The following is a 14,797-nucleotide window of genomic DNA, read 5'->3' as shown; positions in this document are numbered from 1 at the left end:
TAGTAAATTTGCCCCAGCCCAGCCCCCAAACACCAGCCCCGGTGGCAGGGCTGCCCCAGCTCAGCCACCTGAGTCCCACCTCGTCATCCTCCCCGGTGCCACCGCTGGCACCTCTCCTGCATCCCCCCCGGGGCTCCGATCCGGCCCCGCTCATGAATCCGATGATTCCCCCCTGTGTCAGCCTGGGAAGCACCTCCATCCGTTCTTGTCAACCGAGGCCGATTCGTCACCGGTGGGGTGACAAGCGGTTGTATGGCTCTGTCAGCCCATCGCTGGCACAGCCTGGGCCCCCCGCAGCAAAGCCAAGGGTCCCCACAGGGAGGGGGCTGGGGTCAGCGGGGGGGGGCATGGCCAGCCCCCGACCTACCCCTGACCTGGGGGCTCCTGTGGCTGGAGAAATGGCAGTGAAAGAGGGGGAATGCAAAGGGAAAAAGCAGGGGAGAGAAGGAAAAAAAGGGGATAAAAAAATGACTTGAGCCCTATCAAGTCTGCTGCGGGGGGCGCGGGGGCAGGCTTAGCTGGCGGGCGGGCAGGGAGGATGCTGCCCCATCCCTGCTGCCTGCCAGCACCACGTTAGCACCGTTATTTCCACTTTAATACTTAACAAGGATTTAAAACCCTTCTGTAGTCAGAGTTTGTTCTCAGCGATAAATTTTGAATAGCTTATAAATTATGGACACAACGCGGTGTCTCTGTCTGGGAGCGAGGGCTGGACCCAGCTTGCTGTTACGGTGGTGTAAAGCTGGCGTGGCATCACTGGCAGCGAGTCTGGCAGGTCGGTGTTCCCGGGAGCAGGATCCGGCCCGCCATGCCTGGATATAACATTACTGTGACGATAGTATCATATCGCATAGCAAAGCACAGTCACGTCTGCTTCACACCTCCTGATAATAATCACCCAGGATGCAAAAATCACAGGACAGAATTACAGATGAACAGAGAAATGCACATCATCTCTCTCTCCACATACGCATGTGTATATATAGATATAGATCTATAGATATATATAGCCACAAGCACATGCACTTGTGTGCACGGAGAATATGCTCACACCAAGGACGAGAGGGGTCAGGTTGCCCATCTCCCATTGACAGCCATCCCCCCATGCCCTGGCTCCCGACCAAACATGTCCCTGCTGTAACACCCAGGCAGCACGCAGAGGACTGCAAACTCCGGCTAAAATCCCTACAAACAAGGAGCTCCAGCTCCCGCAGAAACACTTTACAGCCGCCTGCTCTGCTCTTGGCTCGGGGGCCGGGAGGGGATCCACGCTGAGTAAAAGCCTGGCTGGAAGAGATGATTTCATCCGCCCAGTGAGAGAAATAGCGAGTGTTTCTGAAAGCCAAAAGGGTGTATGCAATGGGCCTTCCCTACTTTTTCCCTGGCACACCGTAGCAAGTCGGTAATTAGGTTACAGCATCGCTCCAGCTTTATTTCAGTGCACCGATGTCCAATAAATGTGTATGAAGTTCATATGTGCGCCTGTAGTATATAAAGTCTGTAGGAAAATGGCCAGTTTTCACTACATTAATTCATAAAGCAGGTCATGCTGGTCTAGCCCTTTACCTCACTTGTTATTTCTATTTATTAGTAATATTGATGTTTCAACCAGGGATCAGGACCCTATCGAGCCAGCTTTAATATCAGAAAAGATTTAGAAGGAGAGAGCTCTGTAATGAAACAACAATCCCAGTGCCGAGCTCTTACGTAGCACAGCTCACAAACACTATTATTATTTGTAATAATGTTTTATTCTGCATTTCACTTCCATGGCAAAGCCAGCATCTCCGATGACCCTGCCTTGGCCACGTAAAATGCACGGCTGCACGCTCGCCGGTGGGTTATTAAAAATCCTCATCGGGACTGAAAACTAAACAGGTTTAAATGAACAGACGGTCACTTTGTGGAGCCGCAGCGTTAATGGGCCAGGTACTCAGCTGGTGTAATTAGGTGCTACTGAGCTCTGCCAATTGCCCCTGGTGGGAGGTCTGGCAGGGCTGCCTGTGCTGGCAGCGAGCGGGCAGTGGGGCAGGGGCTGAGGCAGCCCACTGCCCACATGAGGCTTGCTCTGCATGCCGGTGGGCTTTCCCACCTTTCCCCCCATTTTTCCCCCCGAGGCTTCGACGATTTCTGCCATCTCCCTGCTGAAGCTGCAGCACCTGACGGAGCAGCTTGAGCACCAACAAAATGCTGGATAAAACTGAGCAGTAGGTGCAGACCCAGGAATGATTTGGGAGCGCAACGTGGCCGGCAGCCTGGTGCAGCAGGACAGCACTTGCCTCTGGTTGAAGGCAGCACACCTGCCAGTCCTGGAGGATGGATGCCTACCTGGAGTGGGGCAGGATGGCACCCTGGGACTGGCACCCCTGTGATAGGCACCCTTGGGACTGCACCCTGGGACTGACACCCCAGGACTGGCACCCCTGGGATTGGGACCCCAGGACTGGCAGCCCCGGGACTGGCAGCCTTGGAACTGCACCCCGAGACTGGCACCCCTGGGACTGACACCCCAGGACCGGCACCCCTGGGATTGGGACCCCTGAGACTGACGTCCCAGGAGTGGCACCCCTGGGATTGGGTACCCCAGGACTGGCAGCCCCGGGTTTGGCACCCTTGGGACTGACACTCTTGGGACTGCACCCTGAGACTGGCACCCCTGGCACTGGCACCCCTGGCACTGGCACCCCAGGACTGGCACCCCGGGATTGGGTACCCCAGGACTGGCACCTAGGACTGGCACCCCACTGTGTCTCACTTTCCTGGCAGTGAAGGTATCTATGCTGCATTAGGGAATGGTCACGTACTGTGAATGCCAAAACGAAGTTTTTAAATCAAAACCACTTGGGAGCTACACAAAGCCTAGAACCACATCTAAACCAGCTTCGAATTCATTGCCTGCTGAGATGCTGAGCACGAGCCAGTCCTCAACCTTGAGTTATCTGTTTAAAGCCAAGATATACTTAACCAGAGTTCGTCTGGCAAAAAAACCCTGGAACTATTGATCCTTGAGAAAAAGCAGTCAAGGGAAATAAAACTGTCCTGGTTATTGCTTTACCATGTTTTCTATCACTACTGCAAAACTTTAGCTGCAGAAGCAGGGACAGGCCAATCACTCCTGCCTTGAGCAGACCTCCCTTGGTGGCAGGGGACTCTCTTCCACCGGGCAGGCAGGGCTCTCCATCCTGGGCCTGGTGTTCCCTCTGCATTTTTATTTTTTGTAATTCCTGTAGGATGGTAATATTTCCTAGAGCATGGCATACCAGAAACTGTGTTTCTGTGGTGTGCACAACAGCGGGGTCGAAAACTTGTTTCGAGCAGTGTCAAAACCAGCTGTTCCCATAGAGGCAAGGGAAGATGTTACCTGTCTCGCTCATCGACCCGTGGCTGCGACATTCCAGTGCCAAATGCTCTGAGCCTGAGCTTGGATCTATCACGTCTGAGCTGTGCCGGGGGGTACAAACCCCTGTGGGTCCCCCAGGAACTGTGGGCAGCACAGGCGGCTGCAGGAGGAAACCAAGAGATTCAAGACATTTTGGGAAAAGACTCTTGAAATTCCAACCATGCTTGTTAAGCAAGACCTCAGGGGTCGGATCCTGCTCTCAGTGACGCTGCTGCAAAAGTCGAGTAAATCTAGAGGAATCAGCCAAGGTCATTTCAGGCTGGGAAGTGACGTCTGATTTCCCATCGTGTAAATGACAGCAGGATCTGCCCCCCCCTCCTCCCCAACACTTCTCTTCATCCCCCCTTCTGCCATCTCTTTCGAAATGTTTATGTTGGATTGTCTCACGATTTACACTGGATATCCGTGCAATGTGTCTCTCTTGTCGAAACGCACAGTGTCAGCAGCTGGCGTTCTGAAACCCAGAGGCCGCATCCTGGAAACCCGGGTGCTGGGAGAGTGAGGCATGAGTGCTGCAAAGGGGCTGAGCACATCTCGTCCAAAGCAAAACCCAACACTCTGTGGAAGCGTTAGGTGTTAGGACTGGGGCTGTGCAGGCAGGATGAGAGCCCTGGCAGTGGGGCTGGTGCTGCTGGACCCACTCACAGCATCCCTGGCCATCACATGTGCAACTGCAACCGCCCGTGTCTGCACCTTCTGTGTGCGCAACAGAGCCAAGTGGGAATTTTCTGGTGGAGTTTCTTTTCTGCAGGGAAATTCCAGTGAGCTGAAATCGAAGTTTTAGCAGAGAAACACTCTTGGGCTCCAGAGGAGGAGGAGGAGGGGAATTGCACAGCGCAGTGGTCAGGGCTTGGGGCGGCGGGAAAGAGCCCAGTTCAATCCTTTCTGTTGAGCCAGGCAGGACAGGACCTCCTGCCTCGGTGACTATCCCAGTTTGAGTGTGACTCTGCAGTTTCCCACCTTTTCATGACAAATTCTGATGTTTTTACCAACACAGAAGAGGAAAAATACCAGCAGTGCCCCCAGCCTCTCCCTTCAGCTGCCGTGAAGTGTGGCTGGTGCTGCAGTACTGTCCCCAGGCTGAGACAAGCAGAGCTCATCAAGGGGGGAATTACTTACACCTTGTGGCAGTGATGGTTTGCCTGGGATAATGCAGGGAAGATTTTGCAAAGGCAGCTCCCTTGCTTGCTTGTGGAAATACATGAGTGTACTTTGACAGACTCAGCGGAAACAGAAGAAGGGATGGACCAGAACAGCCCCCAGAATGTGCCTCACCGGGATGGGAGCACATCAGTATTGGGGACACTGTGGGCAGGAGCCCTGGGGTGTCCCTGCACCTTGGCTCTGCAGCCATTTCCATCTCAGGTCCCCTCTGCTGAGCCTGGCAGGGGGATGGAGCCTTTGTCCCCCGGCCGTGTGCTATTTACTGCTTGCTCTGCATCCTCGCCGCAGGGCACAGAGACTGCAAGGCCATATGAGACTGTGGCGATGAACATCTAGCCTGACCTACTTACAGCCCGGGCCCTGGGACTTTCTGGAATTCATCCTCTTGGAAACACAACGTGTAATTTTAGGGCAGTAGAAATCTGCACTGGATGGGGACGTTGTCCCAGTCTCTGCCGGGTCCGTGACGCCAGAATTGCTTTGACTGCCTCTGAGCATGCTTGCCACCACATATCAATGCACAAGCTCCATTAACAACTCAAATTGCCACTGATATGCTTCTCATTATATTTCAGGCCTTATGCATCATTATTTCATTTAGAAGATGGTATTTGTTTTCCCTTCCCTTAATTCATGTCCCCCAAAAAATCTCATTAAAGCGCTGTTGCTCGTTGCAATTGGGAGCAAATTGCAGCTTAATCCAACCTGCCAGGGAAGGCAATCGCCCCATAAAAATCTCCTTGAAGTGTCCGTGCAGGGGCAGGCAGAGGGGGGAGAATAATAAAAAACCATCGAACTAGGAGGTGCCGAGACTCTTTTGAAAGGAGAGGAAGGGACTGTGGATGCTGACGGGGTAGTAATGCAAATCCCCTTCGGAGCACCCAGAGAATCAACCTAAGTGGATTAATGCGGAGACAGAGAATAAATGGCTTTAGTTGTTTCCCTAATTTGATTCAATTTATTTTTATACGGCATCTTCATATAAAGCATCTCACAGCTGCTTCACCCAGAAAAGAAATAATACAGAAAGGCCATTCTGGTAGAAGAGCTCACTACTACAGGCATCTCAGTGGGAGGAAGGAATATGAGTGCTGGCCTTGAGGATTTGATTTCCCAAATCATCAGGAAATTACATGCCATTTTTTCTCTTTTTTTCCAATTTCAGTATTACTAATTTCCCTAGGCTTTCCTCAAACCATCTCCATAATATACTGGGGCTGATTCTAATCTCACACTGCTTTTATAGCACTGTAACTCTGATCTCACACTGGTTTTACACTGGTGCAGTTCCACTTATTTCAACTGAGTAAATTCCTGATTTATGTTCGTGTAAACAACAGCAGAAATAGGCCCATGGTTTTCCCTGGAGCAATGCCTAGCCCACACTGGGATGAGGAAGAGGAAGATCGGGTCTCTTGCAATGCAAATGATTTAGAAAACTCATTAAATTACACCTAGACCCTCATTTTCAAATATACTTTTGCTTTCTTGTATAAAATGTGCTGTATAGTCAAAGTTACAAATGCATGGGAGGAGATCAGCAGGAGGGGAGGGCAGGACATGTGGCTCTGGGGTTGATGGAGAAGGTGGGTTGCAGCACTTGTTTCCCTCTTCTTATTCAGAGAAAAATCAGTCTGCACCCCCTCCTTGCTCTGGTTTCTTTCGCCCAATTGTGCAACAAACTGCTTCTCTTCCTTGGGCCAGGTCCGGTCCACCAAGAGTGCTTCAGATTAAATTGAAATGTGTGTGTCCTGTTTGCTTTAAAATATTAAGATGTAATCCTGGGGGATAAAACCCCTCCAGACAGTGGTGCGACAGGGTAGCCTGCTGCACGGTCTTCCTCCCTTGTTAGAGTGCAGAGCAAGGAGGGCCCTTAGAGCCTGAGATGAGAGCACAAGTAGGTTCCTCCGCAAAGGCCCCCTAACGTAACTCTAATTAATTTATTTTTTAAGGCTACACACCAGGGAGCTGATCAATGCTTTGCCCTGCGGTCTGGTTTGTTTGGAGCATATAGCATTTCCTTGATTTATTCTCTGTGATGTGAAAGGATGTAACTAGCATCTTGATACCTGCTTCTGAGGCTGCTCCCTTCCCCTTGACACAAGCAGGCAGAGCATCCTGAGTTACCTCCTGAGCTCTTTATGCAACACCTGATCCCCATTAGATGGCTGCCATTAAAAGCAGCTCCCTTGGCTGTGGGGTAGTGATGCTGGATTGATACCAGGCATTGATGCTGGGTGTGAGCTGTGCTCCTGAGCCACCCCCACACCCCACCCCCCCCCAGCCCTTGCAGGGTGATGCTGGGGCTGCTGCATCTGAGGGATCCTGCTGAGCTGGGCTCTACCCAAGCAAGTCTTGTCCTTGCTTGATTCTGTTACTGGAGGAAAAACAGAGACTGTTGTAATTTATGGCTGTGGTAGCCACTGATTTATGATGGAGGGTTTTTCCCTGCTCATTTGCTCTTGGAAAATGTTGGGAAAGAGGCAGGGGAGGTGAAGGCAGGCTGGCAGCCAGGAGGGATGGGGACCTTTGCTTCTTTGGTAGTGATGGAAGGATATTGTCTTTGCTCAGATGCGAGTCTGGCTCTGTAGACCGGGGTCCCTCAGCTCCCATCAGCCCCTGTCCCGTGCCCTAAGGAGCCTTTTGCTGTCGTGCAGTCACCAGCCTGTTGTGGAGGGGTGTGGTGGCCAAATAGCAAATAACTTGGGGGTCAGTGGTGTCACCCACAACTCGCCCAGCTTTTCTTTGCTCCAGGCCCTTGCTGGCGCACACGGAGGCTCAAAGATGCATTTCTCTCCAGCTGTGCTCCCCCTGCTCTGAACTGGTGCAGGGAAGCAAGAGATGCTGCAGCCCCCAGCAGATCCTTGGCTGGAGCAGACTTTGGGTGCAGAAGGCCAGTAGAGAGAAGAGGATTCAGGTGTCCCAGCTCCCACCTCTGGGTGCCAGAGCCCCACTTGAGAAGCCTAGCAAGCCTATGTCAGTGTAGCTGTATTGTTTTTATAGGGCTGTGCGGATTTACGCTGGCTGAGGACCCTTTGCTATTGCCCAGCCTGCTGGATAAACATCTCGCCTTCACACCCAGCGTGGCACCAGCCTCTCCTTTGAGCCCCTCTCCTGCTGCTCCTTGACCTCCAGCTCCGTACAGTTGGAGCAAGCACTGCCAGCACAGGCAACCTCGGAGCAGCCTTGCTGACTGCCCCAGGGCTCTGCAGGGACCCCTTGCCCTCCCCAGCCTCCCAGACAGACCCAGGAGGATGAGATGCCACAACCTGACATCAGCAGAGTAAAATATGGCCCCGACAGTAATCCGATAGAACTTGATGGTAATTTGGGGTGGGGGGAGGAGAGGAGGAGGCATTGAAAAAAGGAGGCATTGAAAGTATACTTCCTTTCAGTGCATTGCTGGGAAGACCATTAGGAAAACCACTAGATTATTTTTCACATTCTTCAGTGCAAAACTACTGCATTTTATGACCACTATCAATAACAGCTATCATATTACTAATGCTACAGTTGCCACATATATAATATTTAAATCACATTTGCGGCTGACAGAGACCTATGGATATTCTCGATCCCAACAGGCTATTACAGTTCATATCATGTCTGTCATATAAATATTATGAATCATTTCCCACTATCTTTATGGGGGCTACATTGACATCGTCAAAAAGGCTCTGGGTACTGCCGTATACTGCATATTTATATACACCTTATGTATATGTATGTGAATGGAGGGAGATTTATACAACAATCATCAGTAATAAATGCCTATGATAAAGCATATTATCTTCACACTTCATTTGCAAAGTGTTTTGTATGCAGGGACTAGGAGAAGGCTAAGAGAGAAGGCTCTGCTAAGCGATTGGGTCACATCCTCAGGCCCTGGTGTAAATCAGGTGGCTTCTGTGCCACGAGGCCGATCAGCAGCAGCTGAGGCACAGCCCCCTCGCATCAGTGTAGGATGAGCATCAGCTTGTGCCCAGGCACTGAGTGGGTCGGTGTGCTGCTGGCTCACATCAGGTGAGGATTTGGCTCGTGTCCCACTTGCTCAATGGTGATGCTCCATGTGCTTTCCCCAAAGAGCTGTAAATCTCATAGTTCATGCACTGCATTTCATCTTCCATCCGTTAATGCTTTCTTTGCTGGTTTCCTTGGCAGTCAAGCCCTGGTCTGGGTGATGAGATGAAATAAAGAGGTCTCCAGGTGTAACAAAAGGCAGAACTAGACTTTCCATTCACAGCGACTTTTTGCAAAGCAGTTAATTAAACCACTGTCCCTGCAAACCAGGTGAGACACGCTAAACCCAATCCACTAGCAAGTCACAAGAGAGGAGGAAACCTCCCCTAGGATTATTCAAGCTAGATCCAGACAAGAGCCCAGGTGCCGTGAGACCTCTTCCCTGAACCTGTTTTAACTGCTTAAGCACTTCATTAAGACTTGATCCATATGCGGAGACAGACAAGAACAAATGCAGCTTTATAGCTTGGAAGTTAGGAGGTCTCTAATAAGCATTTAATGTCCAGTTCTGAAGCAGCTGAAAGTACAGTACAGTACTTCTGACTGTGCAATACATTATTTTATCTGAGCAGCCTCCAAAAGAGGGGAGATTGCAGTGTCTCTGCCTGTCCTTGGCGTGGGAATGCGGCTCTCCAGCTCCAGCAGATCAAATAAATCATGTGCATTTCACTTCATAAACAAACATCATCAGCCTGTTAAGTGCTGCTGGGAAAAAAACAAAGCAGTTTGAATCTCCAGCACTTAGAGAAATGTCTTGTCCTTTAGAGTTTTTGCTATTTCTTGTGTGTAGTGCCTCCCTGGGGAGCAGGGACCCACCCCCTGCAGCTGTTTGGGTTTGCAAGGATGGTTTGGATGTGTCTGACAGATGCTGAGAGGTCCTGGCAAGACTCCGCTGACTTGTGTGCTTGGGGACTACCTCCACTTTTAGACTCCAGGGTCCCTGTGTGATGCCATGGCCCCTGCCCTGTCCCTCAAAGTACCTCTTGGCTGCAAGGGAGTCCGGCTGGCACTGGGAAGAACAGCACCACGTGAGCTCCTCTCACCCCTGAGAACAAGAGGCAGATCCTGTCCTGGAGAGCTATCGGCCAGATACCCCAGGCAGAAAGCGCCACAGCACATGGACATTTCAGCAGCCTGTAATTCTCCTGGGGGAGATGGGTAATCCAGATCCTGATCCTACAGCATCCCAAGGGTTCAAGCTCCTGCAACCTGCAGTGACTTTGGGAGGAGCAGGTTGCCGGAGTTGAGGACAAGCCTGGGAAAGTCCCACAAAGTGTGCACGAGTGGAAGGTGTCTTTCCTTGGCTACGTTTGGTATTCAGCTCACAAATGCAATTAGAGTGCTGGAGTCACACGCTGCCTTCTCGGGGGTGGGGGGGACGCACTCTGTGGCCCGGAGCCCCAGGCTGGTGGCTGCAGCCACCCTTGTCCCTACATCGGCATAGCTCTGGCCACCCATGGCAGCCTTGCCCCTCACTGTGCAGGGGGAGGTGCAGCTCAGCCACGGCCCGTGAACTTCTCCTGTTCTTTCTCACTCAAACTTTGTATTTATTCTTTCTTTTATCTGTAATAAAATGTAGCCGGGGAGGGAAATAGATGGGGTTTTTTTCTAACTGTGCAGGAGAGCATGAAACAGTAGGGGAAGCACAGCAGGTTTTACTTTTGTCCCATCAGATAATTCTGGGTTACGGACAAGATAAGCTGGAATCACTTACAAAAAATAATAAAAGCTGTGATTGCCAAATCCCTTCACTGTGCCCAAGTGCCCAGCTCTGAATTCAGCCTCAGTCTCGGACCCCCAAAGCAGCTCAGTGCCTACCTCCTGCTGATGCCCCCAGGTCCCTCCGCCCCAAATGTCCTGAGTGTGGGGATGGAGGGAGAAGCCTTTGCATAATTGACTCTTACATGTGAATGAACATAGTATCTCTCTGTCAAATTCAGCTAGAATTGAGTGACAGGATCGGACGCTGTTCAGACGAGGACAGGCGGACCCCGAATTACCCTGTCACATCAGCCCGCCTTCCTTGGGATGCCAGGCTAAAGGGTACTTGCATTAACCAAGGGCAGAGAGAATAAGAGCCGCCCAGAGTTTCACGAGACATCTCGAGACATCTCTCCCAGATAGCGTAGGACCTTCAAGCATCCCTGCATCAAGCAGATGTACAAGCCAACGACCTGCAAAAATTATCTTAACATCTCTTCCCCCCCATCACGCCCCCGTGATGATTTAAGTCCTTAGCTAGGAAGTGCAAAGCTGAAGTTGAGCACAGCATTAGGCAGCCCGGTAGAGCTTATTAAATTAATAGTGCATTAAAGAATTGAGGGGAGGGGGGGCGGGGAGGAAGAGAAGGTTTGTAACATCACAGAAATATCCTTGCTACCTTCTGGCATCTTCAAGAGACTGGAAATGTGGGACTGCATCCAGCTGTCTTCTCTGGGGCAAAATTCCTTTGGCTTCTGTGGGAGGTTTTACCCAAATACGGACTGCAGGATCAGACCTGTTATTGTCACTGCAATTAACATTTAGATCCACATCTAACACGAACTGTTACAGGCTGGTTAGGGAGAAATTTAATTTGCTCTAAACAGCTTGATGGGAGAGGAGCGTGAAATGTCCTACTTATGGTAATTTCATGTGTTAGAGTCTACAAAGGTGGATTTTCAGCCATGGGTCTAATAACCCTGCTATCTGCTGCAGCCATTGCGCTAAGCGTGCTTTGGGATCCTGAGGTGTGGGGCAGATCCCCCCCGTGCTTGGTGGCGGGGTGAGCCGTTCCCACTGGCTGGCAGGCTGTCTGACCTCCGTGGCTGTGCTCGGAGCCCTGAAGGCCAGTGCTCACTGATGGCTCGAAGGGGACTGGTGTGGTAGGGGCAGCGAGAGCCCGGATCTGCCCCGGCGAGGCTCGGGTGGCCATTGCCCCGCGGTGTTTCCCCTTATAAGACACAACGATGAGCTCCAGGTTGTGTATCAGGAAACCAACTTCTACCTTTTTGCTGTCGGGGTTTATACGCAGGTATCCACGAGATGTATGATTTTTGCCCTGCTGACCCACTCTTAGAGGCTTCAGAGCTGCTTTTTCTAATAACCCCCAACTTTCTTTTACATCCTTATGTATTTCCTTTTTTTCCCTTTTTCTCCCAGGAGTTAACGTAACTCAGCCATAAAAACTGACTTGGAGATGAAACTTGGCATTTAAGGTCCCAGCCCGGGAGCAAATGAAGTTACCAGTTATAAACACACACCAAAATCTGTTTGGACATGCTGAAATTACAGGAGCAGAGGATAAAAAGGATCCAAGATGTTTTATTTTGTTTTCACTTCTGCAGCTCTGCGTGAGCGTCAGTTTGCAGCCGCTTGCCTGATGCAAGATGGGTCCTCTTGGTGGTTTTCTCCTTCTTCTTGCTATAATTAAAGCTGATGAATCGCACCTCAACTCCCGTTGTGCCAGGGATGAGGCAGGGGTCCCGAGCTGGTCTGCACCAGAATCTAGAGGGGTTGCCAGCTGGGGTATCTAACCACCCGTATGAGGGTCTGCCCAGGACAGGGAGGGTCTGTTGCTGGCAGACATGCACGGAGAAGGAAGCAGAGTAAGAGAAACGGGGTACCAGGGCCTCTCCTGTGCTGCTTTAGATAAGGTGACAGGTATGAGATGGACCGATAAGTGCATGCGGGTGATAGACAGGGATATGGCAATGAAAGATAAGAGGCTTCATTTTTATAGGAGGAGGTGCTGGATTGCTAATATTTATTACACGAGATGCTTTGCCAATTAAAGAATAAATCATGGCAGATAAGAGGCTCGGAAGTGCTGGGCGGCCCAGCTCCGTCGCACAGCGAGATGGTGGCTGGTGGCGGTGGCCCATGTGCCCATGTTGCAAACCAGGATGGTGATGGGTGGCCCGTCTCTCCCAGCTGCCCCCCAGTTTCCCCCAGCCCCATTCGCTGCGGGATTGCTGGGCTCTGCTCTGGGAGTTACTTGGGCCAGAAGAACCCCCCAGCAGTTGTCCCTGGTGTCATTTCCAGCCTCCTGCGTGACCGTGGTGCTCCCCACCGTGCGTGAGCAGCTGCAGCCATGGCCAGAGACTGTTTGTTATGCGTGTTATGGCCATCAAAAGCGAGGGTCGATATGATGTTTAATATGCTTCATGCATAGTGGAGTCGCTTTGGTCCATCAAGTCACTAATACACATTCTTACAGGGCTGAGTATCATTTATTAAACCTGGAGGCATGCCGGGGGGTGGGTGGGGTGGGGGCCAGGCTCCCGGCTGCGCTGGGAAGCCGCCAGCAGTGCTGGTGGGGTGGTACCCGCAGTGCTGGGGAGGCGAGAGTTTGCAGGCGAACCGCACACGCACAGAGAGTTATTTGTTGTGCCTCATTTATGGGAAATGAAATAAATCGCGCTTTGAACGCTGGCCACTGTGTGACACACACCCCGGGGACAGGGAATGGGGCTGAGGGTCTCACTGCCTGCTGGACAGCTGAGCTGGGGCAGCTGAGATTGCTCAGCATCACTCCAAGGGCCGCCCCCCCTGAGGCTGCCACCACAGCGCTCTGCACCGCCTTTATTTTCCTTTTTTCTTCTCTTTTTTTTCTTTTTTCTCGTTCCCCCCTTTTTCCTACTTTTTTCTTTCTTTTTCTTATTTTTCCTTTTTCTTCCTTTTCTTTTTTCTTCTTCTCTCTTATTTTTCTTTTTCTTCTTTTACTTCCTGTTCTTTTTTCTTCTTCTTGCTTATTTTTATTTTTTCTTCCTTTTTCTTTTTCTTTTTTCTTTCTTTTTCTCCTTTTTATTTATTCTTTTTCCTTCCTCTTTCTCTTTTTCTTTTTTCCTTCATCTTTTTCTCTTTTTCTTTTTTTTCCTTTTTCCTTTTTCTTTTTTCCTTTTTCTTTTTCTTGTTCTCTTTTTCCTTTCCTTTTTTTCTGTCCACCCCCCCTATTTTTCCCTCACCCCCCTCCTTTCCCCATCACTTTAAGAAAAAAAAAAAAAAGGGAAAAAAAAAAAATTACTGTCATCGCTCCCCGACCCGCGGGGCCGGGCGCGGGGCGGCGCTGCGCGGCGGGGCGGGCGGGCGGTCGCTGCGGGGCGGTCGCGGCGCTCGCTCCCCCCTGCGCGGGCCCCGGCGCGGAGCCGATCGCGCCCAGCGCAGCCGAGCGGCGGAGTTACATTGTTGGGAGTTTGCAACAACTCCGCGGCCTCGGCGCTGCGCGGGGCCGCCGGTGCGGGGCTGCAGCCTTCCCCGCCTCCTCCTCCTCCTTCTCCTTCTCCTCCTCCTCCTCCTCCTCCTCCTCCCCCCCCTTGGGCTTTTTTTTTTTTTTTTTTCCCTCCCTTCCCCCCTCCCTCTCCCCCCCGCTCCGCTTTGATTTCGCTCTCCTCCCCTCCGCGCGCCCTGCGTGTGTTTTTCGCCGCCGCCGCGCACCGAGCCCCTTGGCATGAGTTAAGCACCAGCGATGGACACCAAACACTTCCTGCCGCTGGGTGAGTTTTGTTCCGAAAAAGATTCTCCGTTCCGACGCGGGGGGGGTGGGGGTGGTGGGTTAAATAAAATCAGATCAGCTCCCGAGCAACAGCCCCCCCTCCGCCTGCCCGACCCGCAGTCCGCCGGGGGGCGGCGGGGGGCTGCGCCCCTGCCCCGGGGGGGGGCAGAGTCGGTGTCAGCGTCGGGGCAAGTGCCGGCCGGGCCTGCCCCGTGGCCCCGCTCCCGCCGCCTGATTTTACTTTGTATTTTTGTTGTTTGGGTTAGTTTTTCTTTTTTTTTTCTTTTTCTTTTTTTTTTTTTCCCGAGGCGCAGCGGCGCAAGCGGTATTTTCAAACGGGGCAGCGGGCACCCCGGCTCGGCCGGGAGAGCCCCCTCGCTGCCCCGGGCTGGTCCTGCAGGAGGGCTTGGCAGCTCGCAGCCTTCCCTTCTCCCTCTTGCTTTTATCTCTCGATTTCTTTTTTTTTTTGTTTAATTTGTTTTTTATTTCTTTCTTCCCTTTTCTCCCGCTCCGCCTCTCCCGCGGCATCTGGGGTGCGCAGCTGGGCAGGGAGAGGCACAGCACCCACGGGGACCCCCACGCTGTGCTGGCATCGTCCCTTGGCTGGCAGCTCCCAGAAGCCAGCACATTTGGGACCCTCCTGCCTTCTTCTTTCTTATTTTTTTCTCTTTTTCTTTCTTATTTTTTTTTCTTTTCCCTCCCCCTCTTTTTTAGTTACATTTGAGAACCCGGAGTTTGCC

General features: G+C 51.7%; 1 protein-coding gene across 1 annotated transcript in view; it reads left to right on the top strand.

The window, feature by feature from the left end:
- The first annotated feature begins 13,719 nt into the window (after positions 1-13,719).
- The window catches only part of RXRA (retinoid X receptor alpha), a 118,615-nt gene continuing 117,537 nt past the window's right edge, over positions 13,720-14,797 (top strand). Inside the window, exon 1 of the mRNA XM_037399378.1 lies at positions 13,720-14,058. Coding sequence (XP_037255275.1) covers positions 14,031-14,058 — 28 coding nt within the window. The 5' untranslated portion in view covers positions 13,720-14,030. The remainder of the gene's footprint in view (positions 14,059-14,797) is intronic.

This window comes from Falco rusticolus, chromosome 9, assembly GCF_015220075.1.
Source record: "Falco rusticolus isolate bFalRus1 chromosome 9, bFalRus1.pri, whole genome shotgun sequence".
NCBI classification, from domain to species: domain Eukaryota; kingdom Metazoa; phylum Chordata; class Aves; order Falconiformes; family Falconidae; genus Falco; species Falco rusticolus.
This window is presented reverse-complemented; position numbering and strand designations above follow the sequence as displayed.